At 33.1% G+C, this 20473-nt stretch overlaps 1 protein-coding gene across 14 annotated transcripts in view; it reads left to right on the plus strand.

The window, feature by feature from the left end:
- LOC128162396 (rho GTPase-activating protein 21-like) overlaps window positions 1–20473 on the plus strand; it is a 54941-nt gene that overhangs the window by 29952 nt on the left and 4516 nt on the right. For 8 of the 14 annotated variants that reach the window (XM_052825580.1, XM_052825579.1, XM_052825575.1 and 5 more), the window contains 16 exons: window positions 1691–1813; window positions 2955–3047; window positions 4053–4145; window positions 5082–5220; window positions 6085–6145; window positions 6863–6973; window positions 7533–7559; window positions 10619–10708; window positions 10967–11266; window positions 14244–14448; window positions 14935–15068; window positions 15384–15509; window positions 16109–16217; window positions 16813–16976; window positions 17265–17390; window positions 17917–18034. In XM_052825580.1, the coding sequence (XP_052681540.1) occupies window positions 1691–1813; window positions 2955–3047; window positions 4053–4145; window positions 5082–5220; window positions 6085–6145; window positions 6863–6973; window positions 7533–7559; window positions 10619–10708; window positions 10967–11266; window positions 14244–14448; window positions 14935–15068; window positions 15384–15509; window positions 16109–16217; window positions 16813–16976; window positions 17265–17390; window positions 17917–18034 (2019 nt within the window). Of the gene's footprint in view, window positions 1–1690; window positions 1814–2954; window positions 3048–4052; window positions 4146–5081; window positions 5221–6084; window positions 6146–6862; window positions 6974–7532; window positions 7560–10618; window positions 10709–10966; window positions 11267–12974; window positions 12987–14243; window positions 14449–14934; window positions 15069–15383; window positions 15510–16108; window positions 16218–16812; window positions 16977–17264; window positions 17391–17916; window positions 18035–20473 lie in introns of all 14 variants that reach the window. The other 6 variants (XM_052825576.1, XM_052825584.1, XM_052825578.1 and 3 more) reach the window with 6 other exon arrangements.

The following is a 20473-nucleotide window of genomic DNA, read 5'->3' on the forward strand; positions in this document are numbered from 1 at the left end:
CCTGGGTCAGATAAAATTTAAAACCCTAGACTGCGATCCTTGTAGATCAGGTGATTTTGTTTATTCCGCAGATGTGAAATCTACGTTGTGCAGGGTACATTTTGACAGTCAAAAAGTTGCATTATAATCTGCGTATATACATGTATATGCTTAATGACCATACAAGGGCTAGCTATTATGGGAAAGAATATTGATTATACATGAAATATGTAAATTGGGTATCAAATTTTGATATTTATATGTAATACATACTAGATGATATAATAATTTTTTTTGATTAACGCAATTTCCACCTTATGTGAAAAATTAGACAGAAGGGAGAATTATATATATATGTTCACTAAATCATATTGATGCATTTCAAACAAAACTAGGAAAAATTGATAATCTCCATGAACAGAAATACAGTAAAACATTGTTAATGCCAACACACATATATAATATATTTAATAATTATATAATATATATAATTGACTCTTACAGCAAAGTGATTTTCATACCCTGTGACTTTATAACATGTTGTAAACTTGACGGATATAATGATTTACGTTTATTACGAAGCAAAATCACCCATCCCTGGTACTTTGTTATAAGCATGTTTTACTGTACAGGGAATGCTATATTATTTGCAGTTAAGCTGATTGCATATTTCAAGTTTTCCTTGAAATTATAGGGCTTGGCCGGATTTATTTTTATGATTTTCATAATCTGTGTACCTATAATTTGACATTTCTGAACGACCCTTGTACTGCAGTATATTAACTAAAAGATAGATGTGTATAGGCTAATGATGACTGATGAAAAATACTTGTAGTAGTATATAAATATACTTTAAACGATAAGTCAATTAAATCGAACTGGAACATGATGTCTGTCACATTCAGGAAGTTAAAGTAACGTATAAGCTGGCAGGAAAATAATCCAACTGATGCAAGCTGGATTCTGATACACAATCGGTCTGATTCATCACCTTGGCAATGCTGAGAGTTGTTAATGTTTAAAAAAAGAAAGTTGTTATTTTTATCTCCATTGAGGGGCTTTGGATAATAGGTCGTAAACTAGATTTCCTAATTTATAAATCACAAAGACTGAGTAAAAGTTACCTAAAACTTGCTCATATCACCTGCTTTTGATTTCCTGGAAGAAATTGGGTTAATAAATTACTCTGCTGCAATGCCATATTTCTGGAGGGTATCAAAAGTAGAGTTCTTCTTTAGTAAGAAACCCCCCCCCCCCCCCTTTAATAAAAAAACGAAAAAAAAGAAAAAAAAAGTAAAGGCAGTGACATTACTGCTTTGCTTTTGGACAATTCTTTTAACATTTATGAATAAAATAATGTGTTGCATGTGTCATTGCTGTGACAATGTTAACATTTAGTTAAGGATGGTCGGCTGCAGCTGACTTGAAAATTCTTTGATGATTTTTTTTTTTTTTAAATTGAAAATTTCTCTTAACAGTATGTAAAGTTGATTTAACAATGACTTTTTTAAAGGACTAATGAAACTTGAAATTTTCATGACTTTTTTTCATTATACAACGTATTCCAAAATCCTATGGACCTTTTTGCAAACTTAAGACATATATAAATTCTTCGAATTGTTAATGTTAATTCAGTAGTTGCTATGAGGTTTTATTCACATGCTGAAGTTGCTATGACGATGAACTTTATTACCCTTTGACCTTTCCACAGACTCTGGGAGCCGTTCCAGTTCAGAACGCCTGTCCAGTCCGGAACCTTCCTCCCTCCACCATTCCAGTCCACCCTGGGATTCACTAAACCTCCTCCCTCCCGGCTCTTTCTCCTCAGAGTCAGGTAAACCACCACACAGCAACTGCTCTTTTAACTTTAAGACTGATCCCCAATCTGCAGTGACTGCTTAAAACTGCATTTACATCATTCAGTTCATGCTTTTTCCATTTTAACAATGCAGTGTTGTTATTGAATGCAAATGTTCTTGTCATATTTGAGCTTTCATTAATGCTAATTGTATTGCATTTGTAAATTAATTAAGTTTAAACATATGAAAAAAAAATTAATGTCGAAATTTTGACAAGATTGTTCATTTGTTTGGAGTAAATTAAATCTTTTTGTCTTATGGTGGTATGGGACACCTCCATATTGTGACGTAGTTCCTATAAAAAAAAATTGTTGCCTTACAGTGTAGTGCAAAGGGTTAAAGCGTTATCTACCAATATATAAGTGACTTGAGTTCATATCCTTCTGGGGGCTATTATAGCTTTTTCATTTAAAAAAAAAATTAAACACATTTTGTGGTCAAATATTGTAAATTTGAAAATTCTATACCAGTGAAAGTATTTTGATTATAATGTACTTTTTATCCACATTAATATCAACAGGTGTCCCATACCACCTTAATCAGATTCATCTATACAAATGATTAATTCATACCATAAGGGCACTGTCATTTGCTCACAGTTTCCCTCTCAATTATTGTTTACTTTGATAAAAGGTACTTACTATAGGGGTAGTGTATGTTGTTTGTAAATGATTTAACATACAATCATGTACATTGAAAATTTGATTAGCAAAAACTTAAGTCATAAGGTGTGCTAGACTTGTCCTCGTATAGATAGAACCATTTTAACAAGACCTTGGACTTTTCGTACGGCGTAACTATCTATTTCATGCATCAGAACAAGAAATGACGCTGCTTTGATTCAAGGGAAATATTCACCGATTGCGATTGCATAGTTTTAACTCAGAAGCCAGAAAATCTTGTTGATTTCAAAGAGCCATTGCTGAGTGGCCAGCAATGAAAAAGACAGGCCTACGTGTACGTCACGTTTCTGATTGAAACAAACACCCAAAGTCCAAGCCCTTGTTAAAATGGTTCTGTTTACCTTTTCTTATCAGTTATAAAGGTTTTTCATCTTTCTTGACATTGATCTTTTAATCACCATTATCGTGATCATCATCAGCTGTTTCCTTTCAGATCTATCATCCATTTCTCATTGCACTGGCTTAGCATTTACTAGTACCCCTGTCAGGGAACCAGCTAAAGCAGTTTTACGAAAAAAGAACAAAAGTATATATTTATTAGGCTTTTTGTTATTTTATGTGCTTGTTCGTGTTTTTGGGATGTTTTTTTGTTTGATGTTTCATTTCTGTTGTTGTTGTAATTTGTAGATAATTGTTGTTTTTGTTTTTTTAAATCTGATGAAAAAAAAAACACTGTTGCACCCTTTCTTTTGTTTGGTTGTTAAAAAGCACAACGCATGAATTGTTTTAAACTGTGAGTGTGTGAGTCGGAAAACAAAGTTTTTCAAGATTATTTTGTAAGAGGGCTAGGTGCTGAAGACCATTCTTAAACTACATTAATCTCCATTACAAGGAGAGCTTTGTATTTCAAAGACATCAGAAAATGCTAGAATTTTAAACCTAAATTGTTCAGACATTTTCTTTGCTGATTTTATGGCTAATCTAAATATGTAAAGTTTTGAAGAAAGATCTGATGGGTACTTTGTTCAACACACTCAGCCTCCAATACTCATTTTTTCACATTTTTCTTGTTCTTTGTGGTGTTTTGGTGGTCACAATTTGAGTTGACGTTTTGTTGCACTAATGGAGGCTGGGTGGTCAGATCTCCCTTGAATTTTTAGAATTTCTTTAGCTATAAACTATTATTTAGTAAAGGTAAGGTCCATAACTATATTTTACCTTTTACATCTAGGCATTTTCCTGTATTCTTAGACAGAGCTCTCCTTTTAAAGGAGATCAATACAGTGTAAAAATGTCCATGCCCATCAAGCCCTCTTAATTATCAATGTTTATATACATTTATATGCCAAAACCTTGAGCTTCATGTAACACATTTAAGACTCTTTATAGCTCATATTACTTTGATTTGATTGTGCAATCTTCATAACAATTTTACAGGCAAGCAATGCCTGAACTTAAGATCTTTTATTCTGTGAATCTGAACATGAGATTGAAAACCAAATACTGAAGCTGAGCCTTCAAACTGAATAACTTGATGAGCCCTTTTAGCTCCTTTGCTGTAACTAAGGTATTTTTTGTTTTCTGTTATTAGTACTACCTGTTACGACAGCTGATGACTTGGCCCTTCCAAGTTCACCAATCAAAGACGTCAAATCCACGGTGGTACTACGACGGAAATCAGAAAGTGAGTCTCAATATCTCGATGGATTTGTTATGTTCACATGTTGAAGTTACGATACATATCATCATTGCTGCTCTATATATCCTCTAGCTTAGGTGTCTGGCATTCCATAGCTTTAAAGTGAGGAAAAGTTTGAGAAATTTTTAATGAACTGAAACTTGTAAAAGAGATACAAAGGGTTTAACATAAAGTTGTTTATTAAGAATTATAGTCTGTTATTTATGGTTCGATGATGTATAACTTTCCTGGATAAACTGCAAGACGTCAAATTTGGTTAAACTTAAAACTTTAAGTCTTTAAACTTAAAATTTTATATGACTGTTCTTTCTTTCATTGAAACTATATATTACGTGTTTCATTTTGAACAAGCTAGATACAATAGAAAACAGTCTCAGAAAAAATTACTTCTGCTAGATTTTATATTGTGCATTAAAGCTTAGGCATATATATACTGTTAACCAACTTTTATTTGCTGGCTAGAAATTTTCTCAATGTATGCAAGAGCCTTAATATCATTGCGACTATTTCTTGCAGCAAACCAGTCGTAATATGTATATAGTATTATATTTGCTAGAAAATCTACATCTTTATAGTCACGAGAAAAAGTCGCCACAAGCCAGTTATTCTCCATTGACAGGGTTGTCTCTAAGACCCGGGAGGCGGGGAATTTCCCCGCCTAAAGTGACATAATTACCCGGCTATTATTGCATTTCAAACACAATCTAGCCATAAGCTAGACCTCCAGACCCCCTTCTACTTTTTTATTTCTCCCTTCTACTTCAACTTTTAGAGATAACTCTGATTGAATAATTCAGTCGCCTTGAATAAAAGTTGGTTTTCAGTAACATATGCCGTACAATGTCATATCCTTTTACTGGAAGTCATTTCCAATGAATAGAGGGTTTGTGGTGATACAATGTGTGTCCTTGCTATTTTTAGCATCTCCTGAAGATGAGGCAATCAAGTTACAGAGGAGAACCTCCTACCTCATGGCAACTGCCAAAGACCGGGACTCTCACAAGCTGTCATTGGACAAGACTCATTCACCTAGCCAATCACAGACTGAGATACATTTACAGTGAGTACCATTTTGGAATCACCTGATCATGGAATGAAAGAGCAACAGACATTGTCACATACTGTATATCCAAGGGGTTTTTTTTTGCACGTTGCAAAATTCGCGAAAATAGAAAAAAATGTGTAACATTTTTTGTTTGCGTCAGTCATTTTTAGCAATTTTAAAAGTTGGTTATTAACAAACAACACCAGATAAAAATTCTGTGTATTGAATATTTTGCGATGTAAAAGTGATTATGAAAATAGTGAAATTTAGAGGGTCACGAAAATTACTTGATTTACGTATTTCAACAGAATTGCTTTTTTGCAGTTTCTATTAGCCTTAGGGTATGAATTAGGAAAATGACTGGATTAAAATGGGCATTGCCATCATTTTTCCATTAAAACACCACCCACTAAAAGTCTGTGACTGATTGCATTATTTTTTAGCAAACTCTCTCTTATAAGATTAAAAACGAAAACAAACTGGTTTCATCAACATTTTTTTTTGGTATCAATTTTTGTCAATTAAAAAATTAAAATGTTTGTGCTACTGCTACTACCCACAAATTTACTTAGCCTTGAAAACACTCCTTTGGAGAAATGTAAAACAAAAATATTTGTCAAAGATACAATTATCAATAAGAATAACAGCCATACACGTGAGAGAAGGACTACATGTATACACCAAACTTTTTGTCATTTAACGTATTGGGTTTTTTCAGAGCAAATAATATATGTAGGACAGTTAACATCCTATCTATTTAATTGTTTTCTCTTATGTATAAGAATCTTATTCCAGACTTGCTACTTAATTGCTATAGATATCAAATGACGTGCGAGACCGTTTGAATGCTATTTAATTTTCACATTTCTCTCTTCTTAGAATCACGACCCCCCATCAGAAACCCTCCATGAGGAAACTGAAATACTTCTTTGGGGAAAAAGTGAGTATCAAATATTTAAGGAATGAATTTAACTTCTACCTTTCTTATACAATATAACATAACTTGGGGCATTTTATGCTTTATAAACTGCAGAGCGGATTATAAAAATGCGTGAACTGTTTTAAGTTATGTTATACTCGTATAACATAGGTAGAAATAAAATTTATTCCTTATGATTTAATTTTCTACTATTTAAATCAGATAATAAATTAAGGCCCGTTAATTAGTTAAAATATGTTAATTTGTACAAAATTTAAACGTAATGTCAAGTGGATTAATAGTACGTTTCGCACGCGCGTCGTATTGTGACATAGGCAAGTTATGTTATATGATATTATATATGAATTTTTTTAGCCAATCAAATGAGGGGTTACAATCAGAATTATTTATTATTGATAAATAACAAAATTTGAATAATAATACATCTTAAGTGCAGAATTTGTTTCCAGTCTATTATAAATGTTTCTTTTTAAGATGTTAAACAAATTATCAATCAGATAAAATTTTAGACATGATACATGTACTTTTAGCCTTCAACTGCCATTTTGTAACAAAAAATAAAATTCCAAATATTTTACCTTGTAAATTTGCATGTTTACTGCTATCTTTTATACAGATCTTCTCCTTTAAGATTAAAGGAGATTGATATAGTCTAGAAATGGCCACAACCATTGAACCCAAAGCTCTTATTATTTTCCTTTGTTTTCCACTTGACAGACTCCAAGGATTATTGAGGCGACAGAGAGAAGACAGGACCCAGCCAGTCCAATGCAAGAGGTGACCAAGAAAGGCGCACTGTTGTGTAAGACAGATCTTACGGATGGAAAGGTAAACATTACACTAACTGTAAAACTAGTACTGTATGTTGCATAGTCATACACCCCCTTCCCCCCTAACACAGTCACACACACAAACTGAAGTATTTTTGTAGGTAAAAAAAAATTTCCCCCGAGTAAACGCATAACTTTTGCAAATAAATGTGAAACTTTCGCAAATGAATGCATTAATTTCACTAATAAATGCGTAACTTTTGTGGAAAAAAAGCAAAAACTTTCCTAATATTGTGCGTAACTTTTCAATGGGCTTTCGTACAAAAGAGATAGTTTATCTCAGTAAAAAAAATCCTACAGTTTTAGTTACCACTGATATCGTATTAGCAACAATGTTACTGATATTTCACCAATTTCACTGATATTCTGCTGATATCCCATTGGCATCAGCTAATATTCCGCTTACTATCACTAATATCCTTCTGATGGCATTGACATCAGCTGATATCTCACTTTCACTGATATCAAACTGCCATCAGCTAATATCCCATTGACATCCATTGAGTGATCAGTTAGTGTGATTGAGGGATCAATGAATGTTTTTCCTGTTTTGATAGACCCAGTGTGACTCATCCTGCATGGGGGTTTGTATCTTAAACTGTCAGTCGTACTCTCCATAGCATTGTACAGTATATACTTTACTGAATTCAAATATATATATATGTACATTGTTTATGAAGAAAGGGCAAGTCATGAAACTTGAACTTGAACTTGAACTTGAAACTTGAACTATTCAGAAGACCATGAGCTTACTCGATCTCAGATCTTATCTTTTAACATACTGACTTTAGTATATGACTTCATAGCATATTAACCCACTGTATAATACGTGTATGTTGTTAAACAGAACAGTGAATCGAAAAAAGTGTAAGATACAGGACCATAAAACTTAAAGGTGGTCACTTTTGATTTTTCCACAAAAAATGGATTGACTGCAGAACAGTGAGACTGAGGTTATAAGTTAGCTTGTTTAAGTTAAATGGCCCTGTGGCCAGGGTTAATGATGGTGGCTGTAACACCTAGCCATCTAGCGAGACTTTATCTCAATGTTTCTTTTATAATAGGAATTTATGGAGGAAAAGCAAGGCTGAGATTGATCGTGAGCTCTTCTTCCTAGTTTTATGGCCCCATGCAGGGCCAGGAAATTTACATAATACATGTATATACTATAAGCGTACTACATTTGGCTGTGTATTCTTTTAGCGCTAAATCAAGTACATTGCCAAATGTCATGCAGATATGTAATGAGTAAAGTCACATTCAGAATTACGCTATTTCAAATCCACGCCAACTTGTTCAAAAACTAATTTCCACCAAATATCGTACACGCCAAATATAATACGTGTACCTGCAGTAGATGAGCTCTTATTTTGATCTCGGGTCTTTTCCACCACACATTCCTTAGCTATTTATAAGAATTTTAAAAAGTATATTTATTGTATATCAGGAAGCATGTACATTGTTAAACGGAAAAAAACTGAGTTCAAGAAACAGCGGGTGCACATGCAGGCAGATGGAGCCATGAAACTATGTGAGCTCACTTTTCCTGATCTCCAATCATTCCTCAGACTCCATATCAATTCCTCAATCTATTCCACTCGAGCTTTTACAGTTAATCTGTCAGAAGTATTTTTTGTCACATTTCCCAATTATTTACAGATTAAGCAGAATTGATATTGTACCTGTATCTGTAGCTATGAAGCTGATCATGCTTGATAATTTATTAAGTGGATGATAACTTTTATGCCCTAGGAGATATTGGTGAGAAATTAAAAGTTTACTTGCTGTAATTTTGAAAGTCATAGTTCATCAATGTAAGGGAATAACCTGCCTGTCTTTTATAATATATTAAGAGAAGGTGTGATTTTTTTGGTGAAGATGTGGGTTTTTTTGTATCACGGACAAGTGTCAAACTTTTAATCGAAGGAGCAGTGGAAGTGAGTTTTTGAACCTTCAGATGGCTGAGAAATTTTTTACCGCTCAAATTATTAACCCTGTCAGATTAACAAAATTAATAGTGACAGTTTTAATTCCTTAATAAGATTGTAATGTAATAGTCATATTGTAAGAGTACACAAGAATTAGTTAGTTGTTCTCGCTGTTTTATAACAGATGCTATTGAATCATGAATCTGTATTATGAGGCATTTAGGATAAAATACAAGTAAAACCCTTATTCATATGATAAAATACTTAAAAACCATTAGAATTTCTTAATAATAGGATAATTATATGCTTTTATAAATTGTCAAATTTTAAAGTAGATTTGGATGATAAAAAAAAAAAACGTCGGGAAAATTGGATAAGTGGCAAAGACATGACTGAATTACATTTCCTGTTGGCTTTGTTTTTGCCTGTTGCCGCAGATAGAAGGTGGCAACATTAGGATGGGGGGAATATGAGTCATATTGGATTTTTTACCCTACTCTTTCTGTCTCTCGATAGAAGTGAGTTTCTTGGTTTGTCATGTTTATTGATTGTCGAACGGATAATGCAGGCAATTTCTTCCTCCAAGGAAAGAATCACTTGTAGCTTCGTAAACTGAATGGTTAAAAAAAAAGAAAAAAAGGAATCAGTTAATTGGATGAAATATTCAGAAGGCTTTAAAGACTGCAAAATTGTGCATTGAGAAGTACAATTAAAGCCATTAGAGACAATTGATAAGTTAATTTGCAGCATTGCCATTTATATTTTAATTTTGATGCTAATATCAATCTTTGTAATATGAATGAATAGCGTTTGATAATCAAGAAATCTAACAAATTAAGTTATTGCTAATAGAGTTATGTGTATAATAATACTTGGTTTATATTATATGATATATATATGAATAGACACTAGATTATATATGTTACCTGTTGAATTTAATCTATACGATCATAAAATTCATATAATATTGAAATTTTTCCAAAACTGTAAGTGTGGTGTAGAAGACATGATGTGAGTCACGCAAGCTATATGAACTTTGAAATCATTTACATGAATATTGACTACATGCATCTTAAGGGAGGGGGTGGGGATGTAAATTGGCATATGCCTTAAGAAGATTTAATTTGGTAGATTCTTCAGCCAATCACTGTAGTCTAGAGTTAATGATTTATTTGAATATGATTTTACTCGTTTTTATCATAGTAAACCAGGTGCACATATCATAGAGCTTTGATTACATTAAAAAGAACCCCATCAAAATAATTTAAAGTCGAATTATCAATTTATTATTTTTTTTTTTTTATTGAATTACACTGACAGTGATGATGGATAGGTAAAAATTGTTGAAACATATATACTGTAGAAGTAAAAATATTCGTTGTGGATATATTTTTGTTCGCAGTATAAATCAACGAAATTAAATCCATGATGAATTTTTCACCAAAGTATTAATAAATACAGAGTTGATACACGATACATTTTAGAGATGATGATATGACAAAATTAAATGCCAACAAAATTGTATTTGGTTAAAAGCAACAAAATTCTAGCACAAAGAAATATGTGCTTCTACAGTATATGTACTGACATGTAAGAAACAAGCTTAAGATTATCGCCTACATGTATATATTATTTACATATGAACCGATTATCGCCTTCATTACTTTTAAAAAAAAACCTGCTATTGTAAGTTTATCATTGCATGGTGTTTGCAGAAAGCCAGTGACAGGTCCTGGAAACCGGTGTGGGTGGAGTTAAGAGGTCACGCCCTCTACATCTCCAAGGAGAAGAGAGATCCAGCTAACGTATGTCAATTACAGTCAAACTTCGTTATCTAGAACTAGCTGATAGTTCATGCTGCTACTATTTAAAAGTAAATGTCATTAAACATACTATATTTGATTAATTTGGGTACACTGGGAATACTTGCTTGATAATGCTGAGTACATCTTGATTTAAAGAGATAATTTTAATTTTGTTTTTGGGAAAGGGGAGGTTCAATAGTTTAAATACATTTACAATCTAAAAATGTTTCACTTGAAAATCTTGTGACGATTTTAAAGCTTTGTGACCGTGATGCCAATGAACTGCCCTCTTCCCAGCCAATCAAAATGAGCGTTACAAACAGGAATTTATCCAAATCTATCATGATTCGATTCCAGACTCACACGTTTAACTTTGACGATCAGCCTATCTCCATCAAGTCTTGTTTGGTCGACATTGCCCACGACTACACCAAGAAAAAGAACGTGTTCCGACTCAAGACCTTCAATGGCTCCGAATACTTGTTCCAGGCGGACGAAAACAACACCATGCTGGACTGGATCCGGTCCATACAGTCCAACAATAATCCAGACGCTGATGTAAGTCCCACCTTTCTATGAAAAGTTGAACAGTTTTTTGTCTATTTTTATTTCTGGAGTGAGTTTTTTGTATGTAATTCCCTGGTAGTGGTAATGTTTGTTTGTTTTTAATTAGCTCTCACAATTACATCCATCCTCCGTGTGAAAAATGTAACAATTTTTGTGAAAAATGTAACAATTTTTTCAATTTTTTTTTTCTGAAAGCAATCTTTTCCCATATTACTGTATACAGGGTTATTTTCACCCAGTGTAATTTTTGCCCTTCTATATTTGCAAACAGTTTTGCCCCGTCTTGAATTGCTTATAGACACAGTTGTTTTTAAAAAGAGATAATTTTAAGCTTTGGAATTTGCTCTCTTAATTTTGCCCATAAACAACAAGGGTGAAAGGGGGTGAATATTTCCCTGTATGCATTTTGTAATTCCTGGAAGTATTATTGTGTGTTTGTATAGTTGTAGATCTCACAATGATTAATATTTTATGGTTGTCTGTGCATTCTTTTTGTGGAGGATTACATGTACTGTAGATTCCTAATCAAACGCGATGAATTATTTTCCGCGTAAAATCGCAAGAAGCAAACTTCGCAGATTTTTGAAGTCTTGCTTTTTTTTCCAAACAAATTATAACTATAGGAAATTATAACAAAATATTGATGATAGCGATTTTATATTCTCTTGATTGGTACAAAACAGCAGAATTGCGGAATTAAGTACTCGCGTAAAATAAGGAATTTACAGTAGTTGTGATGTTCCTGATTCTGACTCTTCCACCCTGAAGATGGCTCGACACTTCACCTTGAAATAGTTTCTCAAAATGTAAAAAGTAGCTCCAGGTTGATTCAAAATCATGATCTACGGTTCACAATTCTAATTCTTGAACCACTGAGCTCTGTTATTATTTTTTTTTTCTCTCATAGAATAATTGTTCAGTCAGTTATTTAAGGAATGATTTTATTTCTTCGTTTAAGATATTACCAAATTTAGAGCAATTTTTAATTTAAAAACCATGAAATAGTGACTTTATCATAAAGTGATAACTGGCCCAGGTTATGTTATACTCATATATATGTAGGTAGAAATCAAATTTATTCCTTATAATTTAATTTTCTACAACCTAAAAATCAGAAAATAGAATTTAAATGGAACGTCAAGCAGTTTAATATGTTTTGCAGGTGTGTCTATTGTGTCGCAGGCAATTTCTAAGTCAGTCGAATAAGGCGTTACAATCACAACTAAATTATTTCAAAATGCGATCAACACAATGTATCGTCATATGAAAAAAAAAATTCATTCCTTATTATTTCACGTTATCCCTCACCCCCTGTGTTGCGATTATATATAGGGACAACAAGAATAACTCACCTGACGTCATTTTATCGCATTTAAGTCGAAACCAGCGATGTTGTAACCGAGTTTCTAATTCTTTCTGTCGGTTAATGAATATGCAGGTGGTTGCCTGACTTTATTTGTGTGTGACATTTACGAGCGTTGGATAAGTTGCTGACGGTTCTGAATCAGAAAATATATATATTATATATATAAATTATATATATGGCATGAGATTGGGTGGATTTGGTTCAAACTTTTAATTAATTAATAAATGTCTACATGACAGAAAGCTTGCATTTAACAGTTACTGTACATGAATCATCCTGTGTCAGCAGACAATATAATATATAATCATACAATACATTTCCCTATTTTTATAGAAACTTTCACATGTAAGTATGGTTTTCTATTTCAGAGCAAAGTCATCCAAATTAATTTTTTTTTTTTTGAAATTCAACATGGCACCCAGAGAGCTACATTTATTTATCTTTTTTTTGTGATTTTAAAACGCTTGATTATAATTAGATTTCACATGTTAATTAGAGTCCATTCATTGCATGCCATACATTGTGTGTGCTGGTGTGAAGTAATCATCGCTTGTCAGCTAAACTGTTTTCTGTCGGGAAAGGGGGGGAAGCACTCAAATTAGCGTATGATTCCAGTCATGTTTAATTTCTAATTCTCTCGCGATTCTCCTTTGATATCACCTTGTAATTATAAATTCATAATTTCTTAAAATACATCTAAAATTTTGAAATTCATTTCTAACTTTCAAAAAAAAGGACTAGAAGTACAGTACACTAGTGCTATAATTATTTTCTTTTGCCTCTGAAACACCACTGAATCTTTGCTGAGAGTTTTGATTGTAAAGAATCTGAAAAAGGTTTGCCAATGCTAACATATGAAAACTCTCAACAACCAAATGAAGTTTTCCAGTAGATGTTAATTTTTTTTTTTTGATTTGCACATGAAATTGCAGACTGTGATACATGTACTTATTTAAGAGTTTAAAAAATAGCAATGTTTGCACCTTGTACCATGCTCTTAATTACTTAGAATTTTACTGATAATTAACTAATGATGTCATGAAATATTCAAGAGTTCTGTCCCTTTCTATGTGCTTTTTCGTACTACTCAGAGAATAATATGTATCTTATTACCTTATATTAACTTTTTACATTTTCTAACACTTACTTGGTTTTGCCTATAAAGGCTCTCCAGGGGCCATAAAACTTAGATAATTAGCTCATTTTTGATCTCAGTCTTTCATTTTCATTTATGTTCCTTTCATAAAAGTGAGATTGAGATACAAAGTGAGTTTGTCAATGTTTTGTGGCCCCAGAGCCAGAATTACTAGGCCAAAAAAAATGTTTTGTTTCTCAGGCACTGCAGCATCTGGTGTAAAATTTAATTGACATACTATAAAGGGAAATAAATCTATTTTCAATTTAAAATTAATTATTACCTCCCTTTTCAAATCTTGCACAATAAATATAAAAAAATGAAATACCTATTTATTTTACAAAAAAAAAATTCCTGAGAACCACATTTATTAATTTTTTTTTTTTTGGCCTAAATCATTCATATCAGAAATAAAGAAATCTTTGATAGTAAGCTGTAAAGATCCATTTTTCATCTCTATTTACCAGGACAAAGGACAGATGGAAACAGACTTGATTCTACGGAGCAGGAACCAGATCGAGCCCCCTGCTGCGGGCCCCTCTCTTACCTCCGTGGGGTCCACTTCTTCCTTGAGGACTTCCCCTCAGGTGCCCCCTAAGGCCCCCAAACAGAGTAGCAAGAACAAGCTCATCCGCATACCTCACTCCCCCAGTATGAGGAAGAAGGGCAAAGGTATTGGCAGATTTGGTTTAGTACTCTAACATTTCCCTGTATCGATAATAGACCCTTTCATGGTAACTGCGGTACTGCTGTCTTGTAAGGTAAATTGATCAAATTTGGAGAAGTTTTCGTAGTAAGACAATTATATGACATAGATTAAACAATTGACTTTGCATCATATTTGGGCAAACTATGTCAATTTGCCCTGCAAAAGAGCAGTGCATGCACTGCAGTTACCGTGAAGGGGTTTATTAGAGCATAAGGTATTTGCAGATTAGAATACAGTCACTCATGTATTAACAACAACAAAAAACAACAATTACTAGCTTGGTACACCTTTTAAAATTTTGTTTTTTGATGTCTCCAAAGTCTGTTTTTAATCTGTGGTTAAAATACCAGTAGATGGAAAAATTACTTTTTTTTTTTCAAATAGTACAATTTTTTTTTAAACATGGGGGAGAAAATTCTTTTAAGAAAGACTTTCAATTTTTTTTTCAGATAAGACCTGGAGTCTATCAAAGTTTAAGAGTTTTCGTAAAGGCAGCAGTGCCACGTCCAGCGCAGGCGAATCAGAGAGCAACGACATGTTTGGTGTTCCTTTGGAGTGTTGTATTCCGTCACCCAACAACGACGTAAGTATTTCATCTGACAGATATTAGGAATCAATGAAATTGCGATCCGGTTAAAAAAATAGGTTATGGCAGTGTAGTGTAGTGTAAAAAAAAAATTTATCAACCAAATCACTTCTTAGTATCAATCAAAACAAAGAAACAGCCCCTAAATGAACTACAACAAAATAAACCAAGATAAAAAAATTAAACAATTTTAACTGTTCGGGCCCCCACCCCCACCCCCCCCCAAAAAAAACAAAAAAAATTCCTTCAAGTAATATTGCAATGCCATAATTTTTACCATATAAAATTTGGTGTGTTCTCTTGCCTTTCTAGTTTGTTCCAATGATCGTTGACCTTTGCACTAAGATCGTTGAGGCGCGGGGGTTAGAGGTCACAGGCGTATACCGTGTCCCTGGAAACACGGCCTCTGTCAACATGATGATGGAAGAGCTCAACAAGGTACAAAACTCCATAACTGTTTACCTTTTCAAAGGGTTTTCATGGATCAAACTCTAATTCCTGGTACCTTTTTCAAAGGTTTCCAGTAGTTTTAAGCAGAGTAACTATAATACAGATAACTATAGCTTGTATTACTTCCTTTTGAAAGTAACTCTTGCTTTTTTGTACAGCAATTTAATGTTCACAGGATAAACATTTGGTTTGTGTATAAGTTTGTGTAAAAGAGGATATATAGACAACATGAATTCAGTGATGTTCTGCATTAGCTTTAACTTTACATATGACAGGCTATAGAAAACATGAATGCAATGATGTTTATGTACACTGGTATGACAGGCTTTGGCAATACAACCACAGTGATATATGTTACTGTATAGTGGGTTATTTTCGCCCTTTTTCACTTGCAAACAGTTTCGCACAATCTTGAATTTGTCCAGACAAAGTCATGAATAAAGAAAGATAGTTTGAGACATAGGAATTTGCCAAGTCTTAAATTTGATCACGGACAACGAGGGCGAAAGGGGCGGAAATAAAACGGGCGTATATTTCCCTGTATAAAATATGTACAATGATTAAACTCTTTACTTTGTTCACGACAGGGTATAGACAACATGAATGTGGACCATGAGAAGTGGTGTGATGTCAATGTGATCAGTAGTCTCCTCAAGACCTTCTTCAGGAACCTCCCAGACCCACTCATCACCTCAGGTAACTCAGGCTTACTTTTAAAAATCAAACTGTGCCATTCAGTCAACTGAAATATGACTGAAAGGTAACCAAAAGGTGACTGAATGATAGCATAGTTATGTCATTCAGTCACAGTCAGCAGTCAGTTGACTGAATGGCAGTGCTTCATCCAATGACAAGGAAATGAACTTGGTTGGTCCCATTATTAAATTTTAATGAAGCCTGAAGGGCTACTTGCATGGAAGGTTTGATGTTGCACTTTGGTGACAATTTTGTATTCCAGTGAACTTTTAAACAATGACATATATTTTAAATCATGCATATATGTTTGCAAATGTCAATTTTTATAACAGCTAGTACATGTAATTAGGAATTTGATAAAAGTTGTTTTTTTATTATTAAGTTCATTATAGTTTGCAACAAGGCATACACTCATATTAATGAGTATACATAATATTGATGCAAACTATAAAATGATTGTATGGTACTTAAAAGAATGGATACATAATATTCATGTGTGATTATCATCCCCTTGTGAATGGATATGATATATATGGTAACCATGTTTTTCATATAGAATACAGCTGACAATACATCTGATGTTTTTGTTATACAGCACTCTATCAGGACTTCATTGATGCAAATCGCACAGAGGATCTCGAGATGAGAATGTTGAAGCTGAAGCGACTCATTCACAAACTTCCTGAGCATCACTTTGAGACATTCAAGCACCTCGCTGAGCATCTCAATACTGTGGCCAGTTGTGGACACATCAACAAGGTATGTTCTGTTGTTTGATAAATATTTATTGAAAATCATTTTTCATGGATAATCACTGTTCAATCAATTCAGAAAATAAAATGCTCACAAAAAGAAAGATAAGTGATGTGTTCTGTAATTAAGTTCAGCCACAAGTCAAATCGTTCTTTACAGAAACTTACAATTAAAAGTGATGATAGCTAGAAAATAAGCCAAGACAACCTATGTAGCAGAGAGTTCAACTTGATAGACTTTGTATCAAATGTGAGAGATATATTAAGTTGTACATATTTGGCTCTTGATATTTAGATGGATGCGCGGAACCTAGCCATTGTGTTCGGGCCGACATTGATCAAGAAGAAGGACGACGACATGACCTCCATTGTCCGGGACATGTCGGACCAATGTCGGATCATTGAGAGCGTTATCCTTCATGTAAGTCCTTGTACCGGTAGTAAGAGGAAGGTCCTTGTAATAACAGAGTGTTCTTGGTCAAATTGGTGAGAAAGATTTCTTTTGTCAGTACAGTTGCAATTGGAGACATACTGGCGTGTGACCTGTTCTCGCCGAGTACCATTTCTCGGCACTACATTGTGACGTCATTTTATCAACACATAAAATTATATACGAAAAATGACGTCACAATGTACTGGCGAGAAATGGTACTCAGCGAGAACTGGTCGCACGCCAGTAGTGTATTCATGCAGGTTAGTTTTATCATGAGTTAAACAATTTTTTTTGAGGCCTTAAGTTAAAATGCAGTTTGCAAGAAAAAAGTGTTTTCAATTTTTTTTTTGAAGCACTGGTGTCAGTTTTATTTATGAGAGTTGTTTAAAAATGGAAGTCCAAACAACAATATATAACAATATGCCGAAACATTTTCAAACTGGTTATCTTGACCTTTATTGTTGAAGCCAATAGATAATTGATTGTTGACCCATTTTTTATCGTCGTTCTTCAGAATGATTGGTTCTTTGGATCCTGGGACCAGGACAGCTACGTCCCCCTAGAGGAGGGAAGGGAGGACGATGAGGCCCCCAGTAATCCCTCTGTGTCCAAGATGAGCTGTGATGATGATGGTACGTTCACAATCTTCTAATCACTCTTTTGGCCTTTTGTTTTTAATTAATTATTTATTTATTTATTTTTTTTAATGATTGACGGACCTAAATTTTCAGACATTGAAAAAAAAAAAATTATTCGCTGTTTCAAGTCCCAATTTTTTTTTCGGAAAGGCTGATAAAAGAAAAAAAAAAGAAAAAATGTGACATTAAAATAATTCTTCCAATGGTTATATATAATCACTATTACAAACACATGATGAAAAAGGATGATGAAAAGGAATGAGATTCTGTAACATTTACACATCAGCAGCCCATTTAATGAAATGAATTAAAAAAAATCTAAAGTAATTTTGAAAATTTTCAAATAAGATCTAGAGTTATCCTAATGATTCTTTCATTAGTTCGTCATTTTGTCACAGAATTTTGTTTAATTTTTTTAGATGTTCAAATGTTTGTCTTGTTATTACAGTTTTTATTTTACGGTATTTAGAATTCCATCAAAAACTTTGACATTTATAAGCATTAAGACTTCTTCTTGATCCAGATTCAAGGGCAATAACTTTGAAACTGAATGACAATCAACCAATTTTAGTCCAACTTGTTAGGTCAAATTTTGGTTGAAAATGAAATCCATAGAAATCCACAGTGTAATTTTTAAAATGACACACTGTAAGATTGTACAATGTGTAAATACATTTAGATAGCAAAACAGATTGTTACTAGGGAATAGAATGTTTTTGCAGATGTGTTTTTACCATCCCCAACTTACTTGTGAGTACATGATGTATCAAATAATGCTTCAATTACAGGACTACTCTGACATTATGTCAATCAAAATAGAACTTAAATAACAGGCACAATCATCATGCATGTAATCATGATTATTGATTTCCAGATTCTTATATTGCTGATCTACCTATTCAGAATAATATCTCAGGAAATTTCTTTCCTCATTGATATATTGGTTTTAAAAGCCAGAAATATCCACATTAACAATACATGATGGTTGTGCTGGTTATTTGAAGACTTTTATACAGACGATTACTGGTATCTGGCCCCTATTGTATAAAAATACGAGGGTCAATAAAAAAAAACGAAGACAACGTGGCTGTCTATCATATATTTTTCAAGAAAGTCATACTTAACAGATTAATCTGTGCACCAACACCTATGTTATTGATATGCGAAGTTTTAGTCCATTTGATGAAACGGTATTTTTGTTACCCCTTTTTAAAAACAACATGTTTTGTCACCACGGCGCACCGTAACGTTCAAAACATGACGTCAAGATTAAACACGCACAGTTTAAAGATATATCCACCTTTATATCACGCTTAGTCTCTTTTGCCTTTCTCATTACAATTTAAAATTGCACTGAACCACTCAACATCTTATTTGCAAACATTTGTTCAAGAATCATTAGTTAGTTCTTCAAAGTTTTCATTTTCTAACCGTGTATCTATTAGTTTACAGTAAGGATTACCCTGAACGATGGTTGAGGTTAATTATTTTTTGACCAAATATTTACAGATATTCTACTCTCTTTCAGATTGTTTTATATTCAAAATACAATTACCACCACCCCCACAAAATTTATTACAGTGAAACACAAACTTGAAAATAATTGTTGACTTATTTATTGCACCATTGAGCATTTTCACAGCTTGTGTCGGCTTTTAGCTAGGTTAAATTCATTTAGTTTGTACCTGTCGTTGCGCCGTGACGTCTGGCGACGTCGATGTTTTTAGTCAATTCTAAAGAGGACTTATGTCTTTAGATACTAATATCTGTTCGACAAAACAATATATCCCATCATTATTTGGAACATATAATACCAAGACAAAACTTAATTTGAGGTTTCAATATTATTTGGTTTTAAACCCAATTTATAGAGATATTACTTTCAACATTATATGGTTTATTGTTGACATAACACAAATTTTGACCGTGCGCCGTGACCTCATTTTTGCAGGATTAGATTCTAAATGATTCTTAGAAATAAAGGAATTTATTAACTTTTTTTCTTGCAAATTGTTTGAAACTATTGCTAAATTATGTCTACCAAATTTAGAAATGATATGACGTTAAGTAACACAGCTATGTCAAAAGTCTTCGTATTTTTTGATTGACCCTCGTACTTATGACCAAAAAGTAACAATACACCTTTATTGAATTATTTTGGGGCTGTGTTCTCATGAAGGAGGCTAGAAGGTCAACAAATTGACCATCAGATCTACCTGAAATTTCAAAAAACGATTTTCTTAGATATAAATTATTATTGAGTAAATAAAAAAATCCAATATTTAACCTTTTAAATTTGAGGAGTTTTCTTTATTTTTATATAGAGCTCTTCTTTTGTAGGAGATCAAAATCTAAAAATTGAACAAACTTTCAAAACAATTTAGTGATGAAGATCGAGATAAAATTACAATTATTCTTATTTCTTCTACCGGT

This window comes from Crassostrea angulata, chromosome 9, assembly GCF_025612915.1.
Source record: "Crassostrea angulata isolate pt1a10 chromosome 9, ASM2561291v2, whole genome shotgun sequence".
Taxonomy (NCBI): domain Eukaryota; kingdom Metazoa; phylum Mollusca; class Bivalvia; order Ostreida; family Ostreidae; genus Magallana; species Magallana angulata.